The sequence below is a fragment of the Lupinus angustifolius genome, chromosome LG05 (assembly GCF_001865875.1).
Source record: "Lupinus angustifolius cultivar Tanjil chromosome LG05, LupAngTanjil_v1.0, whole genome shotgun sequence".
NCBI classification, from domain to species: Eukaryota; Viridiplantae; Streptophyta; class Magnoliopsida; order Fabales; family Fabaceae; genus Lupinus; species Lupinus angustifolius.
Genome location: NC_032013.1, coordinates 4,082,271 through 4,096,097, shown reverse-complemented (window position 1 = coordinate 4,096,097; position 13,827 = coordinate 4,082,271). Strand labels below are relative to the sequence as shown.

The following is a 13,827-nucleotide window of genomic DNA, read 5'->3' as shown; positions in this document are numbered from 1 at the left end:
TGTTGCTTTTTGACCATGAATCTTTTCTCTTCTTTTCTTCATTTTATTTCCTACAAAATACATAAAAAGACAATACAAACACAAATGTACTAAATTGTGACATTTTATACAAAAAGTATTGTTTTAAGTTGGTTTTTCTCAATTATGCTTAAGATAAGTGCCATAAAAGTGTATGATTTTTAGGTATGTTTGACACTTATCAAACTCCCGCCAACTTAGAACTTTGTTTGTCCTCAAACAAAAGATGAAACTTATCCGAAAAATCAATTTGGCAAAAAAGTGATGATGATGATCAATATGATTTCAAAATTTACAAGCATGTCAAAAATAGATTTCAATGAGATTTTTCATGAATTGTGAATTTTGACACATAATGCTTCAAACAAGAATTTAGATGCTTTTTGTTATAAAAAATGTGTAACAATTGACCTAAGCAAATATTTTTCTAAAAAAGTGTTTCTTGCACACTAGTTCAAAAGTGGAACCAAATGGGGTAAGTGTTTCACTCAAAACTCAACTTGTTTGATTTGCAAGAATTTAATTTTGTTTTTCATCTTAACACTTACTTTGATTGCACAAAATTTTCAAGAATCACTAAGGGCTTGTTTAGGTTGTAATGAGGCTTGGCTATCAAAGGAAATTGGTTTTTCAAGATATTCAAAGATGCTTTCAAAGTTAAAAGAGAGCAAAAATTAAACATTAAAAACATATACTCCTTTCAACTTTTTTCCATTTTTCCTCCCCTCATTCTTTTTCTTGACCTTTTTTTTGTACTCCTCTTTAATTTTCTCAATCTCTTTTTATTCCTTTTTATTTTGGAGCTTTTACTTTACTTTTTGATTTGAGAATTTTTCTTTGAACAGTATGGTACTTGGCCAACCATTCCCCCCAACTTAATTTCGTCCATCAACCTTGTTTTTGAAAAATGCTCTCTTTTTACTTAGAAAAGTATAGGAAATTATTTTTGTTTTTCCATATTTAGGCTCAAGGGTTGATTTTGAAAATAAATTTTTATTTTAAGGCTCAAAGGGGTTAACAAAGGATATTCCTATTTTTGATTGGTCATTTTTGGTCAAGTGGCTCATTCTAATTGAAAGAACTTGCCTTGATCATATTCTATCAACTTATGTGCAACCAAGTAAAGAAAGATTAAAACAAAATCAAAAAGTTTCTCACTAAGCTCACATAATTATTGTATTTGGCTTACACTCCCTCACAAGGTTGGGATCCACACTTTTTTTTATACAAAAATATTTGCAAAGAACTTGTTACATAAAATTGATTTTCAATTTGCAAAAATTTTCAAGTTATGACATTATGAGATTTTTTTCACAAAACTTTAGCATACATCTCATTTTGCTCAAACAAAGCTTAATTTAAAGTATGCTTAACATTTGTAATCATGTGACCATGCTTCAAAAAATTTGGTTTAGCTATTTTTTTTTTGGTTTTGAAAATTTGTGAGTTTTTTTGAACAAACAAATTTTACTTTTTACATATTTACACAATTTAGTAAAAAAGAAATTTTTTAAATAAATTACATCAAGTCTTGTCCCCCTTTTTAAATGAAGGCTTGTCCTCAAGCCTTAAAAAAATTTGGGCTTTACTTGATGTGATTTAAAAAAAAAAATTAACTTGAACTAAAAATCATGACTTAATAAAAAAGACACTCTATTAAAGTTAATTGCAGACAACTTACATTAAAAACATAATTTGGAAATGACATAAATGACATGTCAAGTGCAAAAGTTAGAAACCCAATATATGCGAACATGTCATACTTTGGAGTGATTGAACGCATATGGGAATTAGATTACACAATATTTCAGATGCCATTTTTTATTGTATGTGGGTTGATAACAACAATGACTTCTGAGTTGATGAGTTAGGGTTCATGCAAGTGGATCTTAATAGGCCAAGATATAAAGATGAGCCATTTATTCTAGCATCATAAGCTCAACAAATATTCTATGTTAGTGACCCAGCTGATATGAAATGGTTCATTGTTCTTTTAACTAACAAAATAATCGTCAATAATATTGATGACCAAGAATATGAAGATATTGATAAAGATGATCCTTTTTTGGGATATATCAGTCACGTGAGAGTGAACCAACTACAAATGATGATTTATATACAAGAAATGATCACGATGAAGGGCATTCAGTAAATCAAGATGATAACAGCAATGACTTATGAGTTGATGAGTTAGGTTTCATGCAAGTGGATCTTAATAGGTCAGGATATAAAGATGAGCCATTTATTCTAGCATCATAAGCTCAACAAATATTCTATGTTAGTGACCCAGCTGATATGAAATGGTTCATTGTTCTTTTAACTAACAAAATAATCGTCAATAATATTGATGACCAAGAATATGAAGATATTGATGAAGATGATCCTTTTTTGGGATATATCAGTCGCGTGAGAGTGGACCAACTACAAATGATGATTTATATACAAGAGATGATCACGATGAAGGGCATTCAATAAATCAAGATGATAACAGCAATGACTTCTGAGTTGATGAGTTAGAGTTCATGCAAGTGGATCTTAATAGACCAAGATATAAAGATGAGCCATTTATTCTAGCATCATAAGCTCAACAAATATTCTAAAATATTCTATGTTAGTGACCCAGCTGGTATGAAATTGTCCATTGTTCTTTTAACTAACAAAATAATCGTCAATAATATTGATGACCAAGAATATGAAGATATTGATGAAGATGATCCTTTTTTTGGGATATATCAATCGCGTGAGAGTGGACCAACTACAGATGATGATTTATATACAAGAGATGATCACGATGAAGGGCATTCAGTAAATCAATATGCTCCTCCAAACAAGGATGACCCTACAAGACAAAAGCAATCAAAGAAAAGGAAAAAAATTAGATGCAAGTAGTCTTTGTATAATTTTAGCTTAATTTTGATTATTTGTAATTTGTATAATATTGTTTCTTTGTAATTTGTATAATTTTTTTATTTTTGATTATGTACTCTGTCAAAACATAATTGGTATGATATTCATCGTTTGTATTTTGTATTGATGTTTAATAAAACAAACTTCTAGCATGTATTAACGTGTCTATGTTATTCAGGATGTATAAATGTCTGTGTTGTTGAGAATGTCTGTTCTGCTAATAAATGTATATGCATATATTAATTTATACAAATCAACAACGAATTCTAGGGGAAGCCCTGACATGCATTGATGTAAAGGATAACTACAACAACACTTTTTCTAGTAAGCGATGTTGTATTAAGCGTGTGATGCGTTATTGTATTAAGGTGTTGTTTGAGAAAATTTATGAATAATACAACAACATTTTTTTATTGCATTGTTAAATATATGAACTTCAACAACGCAACAATAAGCGTTGTTAATAAGATCTATAAAATGCGCTGTTATGTAAGACCTATATGACAACGCTTTGTGTATGACCGATGTTGTATTAATGCACTATATGACAGGGCTTTTTGTATGTTGCGCTATGGTATATAATCAATACAACATCGTTTGGGAAACGCTGTTAGTGATGACCATATACTACTATGGTCAAACAGAAAGCGTATGAAAGTGATGTTATACATCTAAAATAAGCGTTGTTGAATGGTAACTCTAGCGTAGTGTTGACATAAAAATATTATTGTTACTCTTTGATTATGTTTATCTTTATCTTTTCAGGTTTTAGAAGATGATTAAATCTTCCGCATATCAAAAAACAAGAGCTTCGGTTGAGGGGAGCACATACTTAAAGAATTTGCTCATATCATATCAAAATTGATCATGTTGCGAAGAATTTTGACATAATGGTTTACCATCATCAAAATTGAGGAGATTGAAAGCTTAAATGCAAGTGAGATTGAAGACTACACATATCATGATTTTGATGAAGACAACAATTTACAAGATGATATAGTGATACATACAAAGGACACAAGATGAAACTCACAACTGCTCTTATGCTTATGTCGTAGTTTACATTTTGATTTTATATCTTTTAGGTCTAAGATGTAATGATGGATAGAGTCTAATATGTTTTGTGCATCTCATATCATCGATTTTAATTAGGATCAATACATGTGAAAATAATGATGATGGTTGAGCTAAAATTCCAAGTTTAATCTTAATTAATTGATTATCATGTTTCACTGATCGGAAAAGAGATTTTAACAAACAAATAATCAATTATGACTAGGGGTGGCAATTGGATGAGTTTGGATGGATTTGGATATGGATCCTAATGGATGGATAGAAAACTATCCATCAATCCATATAAATTCATTACATCACATTTTTAAATTATCCAATCCATTCATATCCAATGGATTCCAATCGAACCGAACACAAAGATATGGTTCTGTTCTACTCGATTAACCGCAAATTTTATTTAGGAACCGAACTGAACCGTTCATTTATGTTTCGGTTCGGTTCCGCGGTTTTTCAACTTATTTAAAAAAAATCCTTTATGAAATAGTTGTACAAAATTTTCAAAGTATAGAATCACCTAAATGAATACTAAACGCATCAATAATAAAGTATTTAATACTTTTTCTAGTAAAACAATAATAATTCAAGAGTTGCAAACTTGGTACCAATTCTTTAGTCCAACAGACTATCTTCTTAATGGATAATAGAGATAATAGATATTTATGTTTGTTTACTAATTTATTTTTTCTATTTGCCTCTTACTTATAACCTATATGTATTAATAATCATAAATTCTTAATCATATTTTATCTCCCAACTTTAAAGCTTAATCATCTAAATATAAAATAAAATTATTTTTTAATATGCAGTTCGGTTCGGTTCTAATAGATCCAAAATTTACAAAATCGTCAACCGAGTCGAGCTTAAATGGTTCCAAATAAAAAAATTGAATCGAACCGCAGAACCAAACCGAATCGCATTTTATGGTTCGGTTCAGTCCGGTTTCATCAGTTTCACGGTTTAAACCGGAACTGCTTCCACTCTTAATAATTGGGACTTCCACAAGTTATGTCCAACAATCCATCATCCTGAAATTTTCATTTTGTTATTATATTATCATATTAGTCAATAACCAAAATGATATATTTATATTTTGCATTAACATGTTAGGGTAAAGCGTTAAGGTCGAAATCGTTTATACTTTTTTGATAAGCACTTTTTAAAATCACAATTTCAAATTTCAACTTTTAAAATGTGTGTATGATTGTTCTTAAAAAAGTAAGAGAAATTTTTTATATTAATTAGAAAAAAATTTGTTTTTAATTTAATTTTTTTGGATGGATTGGGTATCCATCCAAATTGATATACCCATGGATATCCATTGGATATAATGGATGGATTTGAATTCCTCAATTATCAATATTATACATTGAATTATATCCATTTAAATCCATTAGTTCTAACAGATGGATTTGGATGGATTTAATTTGAATGGATTTGGATGGATTTTGGATAATTTTGCCACCACTAATTATGGCTAATCATTTGGTGCAGAAAAACAGATTTATAAAAGCATTTTGTGATCTTCTAAGATTTAGTTAAGTTATATATAATAGAAGTTGTGTGGGGTGCTAAATCTCTTAAGTTAAGAACGAACTAATGTAAAAGAAAGACTCATTATATTTACTTTCTAATTTTATTCTCAATATCTCTAGTCTTTATATTCTACTTGATCTTACTTTATCATTAGATTAGAGATAAGAATTCAGTATTTGTTGATCTAGATTTTTATTTTTATTTGCATAAGAATGTGTTTATCAAAATAACAAGATTTGTTGACTTTTGCAAAGGAAATTAAATAGATAGATTAGGTGTGAGGATTCCTTATAGGAGATAGTGATCGTTATAGGATACATAGAAGTTATGGAGAATCAAGTAGGGCTGAGCTTGTAAGGAAAGACAATGGAAATCTTTGTTGATCTGGTTTGTATCAAACAATATCTCTAAATAGTGAAAATTCTCAAATCAATCGAGGGACTAAACATGATGTCATTTTTTGCGTGAACCAATATAAAATCTACAATCTCCTCTTTTATCTATACTCTTTACTTTCAACTTTTACATTCATATTCAATGAAATTGTGTATGAATTGTTTAGACTATGATATTATAATTTGTCTGATTGATCTAAAATTAACAAATCATTCTCGAAGAAATTTGTGTTTTCTAATTTATGTTATAATTGGTTGTTAATTGATTAAGTTGAAATTAACCTTGAATAGTTGATATTTAATGGCCCCATAATTGATTATATGGAGTTACCAATGCTGAAATATTATGTCTAATTGATTAAGAGGCTTAAAGTTGAAATATGTAACTTAAGGAACAAAGTAGCCACACACCAATTTGCCTCACCTCTCCGTATGCAGAGCCCATGTAAACCAAGAAAAAGAACACCAACAAGAATTCCAATAACGGGTAATGGCTCAAGTAGGATGTTGCAAAATTTCTTTAGGCCATAGAATATTTTAGACTCCTAAGTTTTTTTTTTCGGTATCAGGCAATGTCTTGTATATGATGTTAATTTTATGTAACTTGATCGATTTTACATTAATGGAACTTTTTCTTTGTCATATCTTTTCTTTCTTTATACTGTTTGTGTTGTTATCGAATGAGAAGAGAAAGTATGCATATTTGATTCTATGGCTTAAGTATAAGTATTAGAACTAGTGAAGAATAGAGCTGGAAACGAGCCAAATTGAGTTGAAGTAGAGTTCAATTCGATAAGGATTGGTTGGCTTGAAACTCGACTCAAGTTCGATACGAGTTATTTTTTTAGCTTGAGTTTGGTTTGGATAAAGTTCGCAGACTGTTAGGCTCAGTTCGATTGGTTCATTTAGACAACTTGAATAGTTAATTAAATTTTAAAAAATTCTACAAAAAGTTTTATACAAATAAATATAATCATGTTTATGTATGTATACAATAATAATAAATATAAAAAATAATGCATGAGTCATAATAAATATAAAAATTAGTTTATATATATATAATAAGCTAAATTATAAATCGAGTTTCGAATGAATATCGAGTTAGTTCGGTTAATTTCCAACCCTAATAAAAAATGCTCAAGTGTAAGCGTTTAAACTCAATTTACTAAACTCCCCACTTAAGGGCGTAATCTACTCTTATTTTCTCACTTATATTATGATATATGCATGTCTTGCAAATTCTTTTTTACTCTAATATATATATATATATATATATATATATATATATATTTTGATAGACATAATTGTTTGCTCAAAGAATTATGATAACTCTAGTACATACTTTACTGCAATACATTATATGTTATATAAATGTATTGTTCCATCCCAGTAAACCGCACATCTGATGTTGATCAAGCTGTGTTATTATCTGGCCGACTATGTTGAGCATTCCATCAGTAACATTTAAGTCTACCAGCATGCCCGACTGATGAGAATCCTACTAGACTGAGGCAATTGTTCCATCCCCATCATCTAGCATTCAATTTTGGTCGAGTTGTGTTATTCTATGGCCGATCATACTACTCCACCCAGTCAATTGAGCATTCCATGTTGGCTTAGCTGTGTTATTCTTTGGCTGACCATGTTGCTCCAGCTAGCCGACCATGTTGCTCCACCTAGCCGACCATGTTGCTCCACCTGGCCGATTATGTTGCTCCACCTGGCCGACCAAGCATCCCATGTTGGTTGAGTTGTATTATTTCTTGGCTGATCATGTTACTCCAACTGGCCGACCATGCTGCTCCACCTAGCTGACCAAGCATCTCATGTTGGCTGAGTTGTGTTATTTCATGGTCGACCATGTTGCTCTACTTGGCCGACCAAGCATCCCATGTTGGCTGAGTTGTGTTATTTCTTGGCCGACCATGTTGCTCTACTTGGTCGACCAAGCATCCCATGTTGGCTGAGATGTGTTATTTCTTGACTGACTATGTTGCTCTACTTGGTCGACCAAGCATCCTATGTTGAATGAGTTGTGTTATTTCCTGGTCGACCATGTTGCTCTACCTGGCCGACCAAGCATCCCATGTTGGTTGAGTTGTATTATTTCCTAGTCGACCATGTTGCTCTACCTAGCCAACCATGTTGTTCCACTTGGTCGACCATGCTGCTCCACTTAAACGACCAAGCATCCCATGTAGGTTGAGCTGTGTTTTTTCCTGGACGAATAACCGAGGATTCCATGTTGGCTGAGCAGCCTTATTCCCTGACCGACCAAGAGTCAGGCATGGTCAGACAAAGAGCTTAACCACATGTCTTACAATTGCCCAGACATGATGGGAAACTTCTAGGACCATTACCCTCACATCTCACATGCCACACCGCCTGCAAATCTCATCTACCTTCCTTGCATAAAAAGCTAGATTTGCCACAAGCTACAAGTCAACTATGTATAGAATACGAGCCTACCAAAGCGGCCTAACATTGGATAAACAGCCCCGACAAGCCAGAATGGTCGGCCATGCCAACAGTATCCTCTAGAGCCACGTCATCCACCTCAACATTATAAATAGGGTCTCCCCCAACATGAAGTATCTCTTAGAATTAATCACTTGTCATTATTATTCTCTATTTCTTGCCTCTCATTCAGTCTCATACTCACTTGACTGTCATAGAACCTTTTTAGATACCTCCACCGACGAGTCTAAGTCTACTTCTGTCCAGAACGAGAAGATCTCTCGTCTAGACCTCCGATCCGACCAACCGTTCATCCACAAAACAACATGTATATTATATGATATTCACACAATTATTTGTCTGAAACTTATTAAATATTCTCATGAGAGCCTTAAGCTTTTTACATCTTCATGTTTGAATCATCTTGTGTTTAATATTAAATAAAATAAAGCAATTATTTGTTATCATAAAGAAATTGGAAGAATGTTAAGACCTCATATGTGTTGAACACATTTTAAATATTAACCCTCTAAGTTTTGATAATTCCAAATATATTAAGTAAGGTTATATTTAACCATTTGAACATTTTAATCTATATATTTAAGTGTGCAGAAACTCAATCAAGTACTAAAACATATTTAAACTAGCAAAATATTATCTTCTCACTAGTTTTGTATCATTTAGACAATATAGAAAACACATTTTTAGAATCTTCCAAAAAATTGCATATTGGTATTCATTACTTGTGTATGTTTGAGATATGTTTGCATTCAAGATATATATTAAGATTTTATCAAATCACTGAACTTGAATACTCCTTTAAGAATATGCACATTTAGTGTGAACTATCCAAAGTTCAGAATCGATAATTCAAGTTGTTAATAAAAGAAGAACGAAGAATCAACATAGTTAAATCAAGAAAGAGTAGAAGCCTTGTCAACATCTTTAATTTTTTTTTGAATTGAAAATGCAAAAAAATGAATTAATTTCAAGAAGACTATAAATGTTCAATTCAGAATGACTATAGCATGGATGGTGTTATAAAAGTACAAGAGAAAATCAAGCTGAAGAGAAGACAAGTTTCAACGGATATTAATTTCAAGAAGAAGTTCCAACAAAAGCTTTAACGACTATAATAACAACTACATCAAATGTCTCATCTATAAATAAACTCAACATTAAAGAATATAAAATAAATAAATACTACAAAATAATATAAAATACATTCAAACTCTCATTTATTAACCAACAAGGTATTGGTCTAGTGGTGTAATGCTCCACTAGATCTCAGGATGACCAAAATGTCAATAGTTCAATTTCTGAGAGCGACACTTGTTGAGAAAGACAATTACTCATCCCGAAAAAGATTAGTTCCTTACTCAAAAATGGCTGAAGGGATACCCTTGAGATACAAAAAAAAACTCTTATTTATTATAAACATTTCATTCATCACATATCAAATAACAACAAATTGAATATTTATATTCACTCATTTATAAACAATACTTGAATTAGGTGTATGAAGAATACTTGTTATAACTAATGTTAGATTATAGTGGAACCTTATACTTGTTATAACTAATGCTAGAGTAAAATTTCTATCTATTTGCTCCTTTTATTTAAGTTTCTTTCTAACCTAATGAGTTTTGTTTTGTGAAAACAAGAATTTTGTCTCAAATATTTTACAATCAATCTTAGAAGTAATCGTTTTAAAACTCTTCTGCTAAAAATCAGAGTCAATCGACTAAATTTTTATTTGTTGATTAAAATTACTTTATTCGACCAAAAAAATTAAATTTTATAGAAAGTTGTTAAACACAATTCAACCACACATTCTTATGTTACTTTTGATTATTTCAAGAATATTCTCTTTCTTTATTTATTTAATTAGAAAAAGTCCAACTTTCACACACTGTATATTAGTGTAGTGAGTTTTGAAGAAGTATATACTTTCACACACTTCACATTATTTTTCATCAATTAGATATCCAACTTATTTAACTAACGACCTATAATCACTTTTCCTCCGTTTGTTACATATGTTCAATTTACATAGCACACCGGTTGGTCACAACCCCTGCATAGCTTCATAGGAACCAATCTTATTAAGGTATTGAAACGCCATAAGTGACATATAATTAAAGCAATGTGCAGTATAATTTTCCAAACATAAGATTTTCAGAAATAACTTGACTCAAGACAGAGGAACACATAATCCAAGGTTCCAGGATAAATCGTTTCAATCAATATTGAAACTTGGAGTCCAATAATTTATATTTCCAACAAACAGTTAATGAAACCAAAGCTTGAGAGCCAAGACTAACATAGCCCTTATTGCAAAAAAGGGGAACTGCTTTTTAGAGCATAAGGTTAACATAAACCTTCAAAATGCTGATGGTCTGACAATTCATTCGTCTGATGGCCGTTGCCCGAGAACAGAAATGTCTTCATATCGTTTCTGCATAAGAAATTGGAAATATTGTAGTCGAAGAGTAAAACTACTGTAAAGCATTTAGTAGAAATGGAATAATGTCTTTTGATTACCCAACAAAAGTAAATCTTTACTTGATCATTTAGCAGAAATCATAAGTAAACAATAGAAGGGAACTTAAAAATCAAATAAATCATAAAACTGATTACCAACTCTTGTGCCCCCTTTTTTGTTCAGTTTTCAATCATGGAAGCAGGCAGTGAACTAGGTAGAGATGCCAAGAGTTCAAGAACTAAGGTAGAGAGAGACATGGCAATAGGCAGTGAACAAATTTATGTCTCCTGATAATATGAGTTCTCTAGACAATGAAAGTGGAAGGGGATATAGCACATCTAAGAGAAAAACTTTTCTTTCATTCCTTGTATGGCTTGGGAGGGGGCTACCAAAGCACACAAAACAACACACAATGAAATATTTGATTGATATTCCATAAAGCTGTTGAAACTGTATGCAATTGGTAGGAACGGAGAAAGAGAGAGAAGCTCGTGAATAAGATTTGTGTTTGTTGATGTAATATGGGATACGACAAAGAAGGTAAAGCACTAAATGCCATTTGTACTACTCCTAATCCTAACCCTAATCCAGATCCACCACTGAACGCATGTATCTCCAAAAGAGACAGTACATCAAAATGCCTAGACATCAACATCGATTTGTGACATGCAATCAGAAGAAACAGCAAAACCATAAGGTCCGTTTGCGAGTTGGGTTTTGGAGGGGGAAGGGAAAGAGAAGACTTCAAAGCCAAAAAATACACTTATGAGATGGTTGTCAAACCATCTCTTTCCCTTCATTTCCCTCCAAAACTTAACTCCAAAACTTAACTCTAAAACGGACCCAATGACCTATAAATTTTGAGGCACACAGAATTCAACGCTTCAAACAATATAGTGAAAATATTAAGACCATCAACCCCTTCCCCCAAGTTCTATTTTTTGAAAATAATGAAAAATCATGCAGACCATGTTAGCGTTTTTGATTAATAGTCATAGTATAATATGAAAATGAACCAATCTATGCATATCAGAGAAATCCCAACCTTGAAGAGATTTATATAAACCCAAGACTATAAACTCAATAAGAATTAATGAAAATAGTGTTAAGTACCATTGCACTCGAGATAGAAAAGAGTTGCTAGAAGTTTGATCCCTTTAAAAGTTATATAATATAAAGATAAGAATTGTTAGAAGTTTAAACCCTTTTAAGATTATATAATATAAAGATCTTAAAAAATTATAATAATATAAATGCCTTAAAAAAATTATATATAAGATAAAGATCTTAAAACATACTATTAAGAAGCCCAGAGATTGACGGAAACAAGCACCTTCCAAGTTTTAACACATTAAGACCAAAAGGATAACAATCAAAACAAAGTATCAATTCAATTAAATCAATCTAAGTTATCATCTCAACGAACAATATGAAAATCAAATGACATTCATCATAAAATCAATATGTAAATAATAGCACATAGACAATTAGACACAGAATCAAGCAGATTTAATACCCCAACATTATTGTGCTCCCAGATCTTGTGAACTCCATAGTCTACAGCCTGAAACCAAAAACAGGAACCTCTCATTAATCCAAACTGCAATACTATCGTCAAGGAAACTATTAATAACAAAACTCAAAATTAAATGCAAATAAGCTCTTCATAGTAAAGTTAGAAATGTCATTTGAAATATCCCTTCCTCTTCCAAAAATAAAGTAATAGGTTCAACTAGTGTTTCAAATTGCGGACAACATCACGTGATGCAGTCTTAATATTGCGGTTATCTACTGCAACCGCATTACACCGCAATTGCGGTATGACACTAAATCATAATGATGAGACCACAACATTCCGCAATCACATTAAACACAATCGCGACCACAATTTAAAACACGAGGTTCAACTATTTGGACAATGAACCACAGATCTTTTAACCTCCAAAGGACAAGTTTATTAACAATTAAGCTTTCACTTAACCACATAACAATCCTTAGTTTAACCCTCTTACACTTTCTCATCAATTGCGAGTGTTGTGGTATCTTCCAAATCCTTCCTACCTAACCATAAAGATGCCAAATCGGAAGGTTCTCAAGAAACAAACACTTAGGTAGTGTTTGGCAAACATGACAAAAGGGAACAACACAGACTTTATGGTTCTATAACGGAGTGAATTAATATGCAAATTATGTTGGTTCCACACTTCCACTATAATAGTTGAACCAAAGCGGAGCCATAGAGAACATAAATCAGTATCTATCCGCTAGCCAAATGCTACCTTAGTATGCATATTATTCAAAACCCTCTCTTTTCGAATAGACAACCTTCTCAGCTATCCATGTAATTTAAAAATCAAAGACAGAAAATAGTTGGACTCCTCCTTTCAATTCTATTTTTATATAACCAATGGTAAAGGAACTAATCGTTTCGGATTGTGTGGTTGTTTGCTCACAGGTATCGAAAATTTGACGATAGAAAAGGAAAAATATACTGACCCGTTCACCGAGGAAAGCGCCGGCGATGACAAAGGTAACATAGACAGAGTTACGGCGCATGAGAACCTTGTAAAGGCCTTCAAGAACACCTCCTCTGCTTCTTCGAGCCACTGAATCCATGGTGCCTGATTTAGGGTTTCAGATATCTCCTGCTGCACAAATAGGATCCAAGAGTGAGGGGAACGAAGGGTATGTTTGAAACGAAACGTAAGAGAACGAGATCGAGGTCAATTTGGGCTGATGAATGTTTGTCTGATAGATGAGTTACGGAAAAGTCTTTTAAACCAAAAAAGAAAAAAAACAAATAGTGGGATATGTTTTTTTGGGAAATAATTCACTAAGTGTAAAAAATATTCATATCTTAGTTATTTATCCTAAAACTTTTTTTAATGATTTTTTGGTTTTTCACACATATCCTTACACTATAAGCAATTATGTTCGAGCTGAGAATATTCATAGGTA

General features: G+C 31.8%; 1 protein-coding gene across 1 annotated transcript; it reads right to left on the bottom strand.

The window, feature by feature from the left end:
- Positions 10,467-13,602, bottom strand: LOC109346945 (cytochrome b-c1 complex subunit 9). Its single transcript, XM_019586685.1, has 3 exons — positions 13,366-13,602; positions 12,386-12,426; positions 10,467-10,842 (listed from the first exon to the last, which is right to left on the bottom strand). Exons 1-3 carry the CDS (start codon positions 13,483-13,485, stop codon positions 10,755-10,757), a joined length of 249 nt encoding a protein of 82 aa, XP_019442230.1. The 5' UTR covers positions 13,486-13,602; the 3' UTR covers positions 10,467-10,754.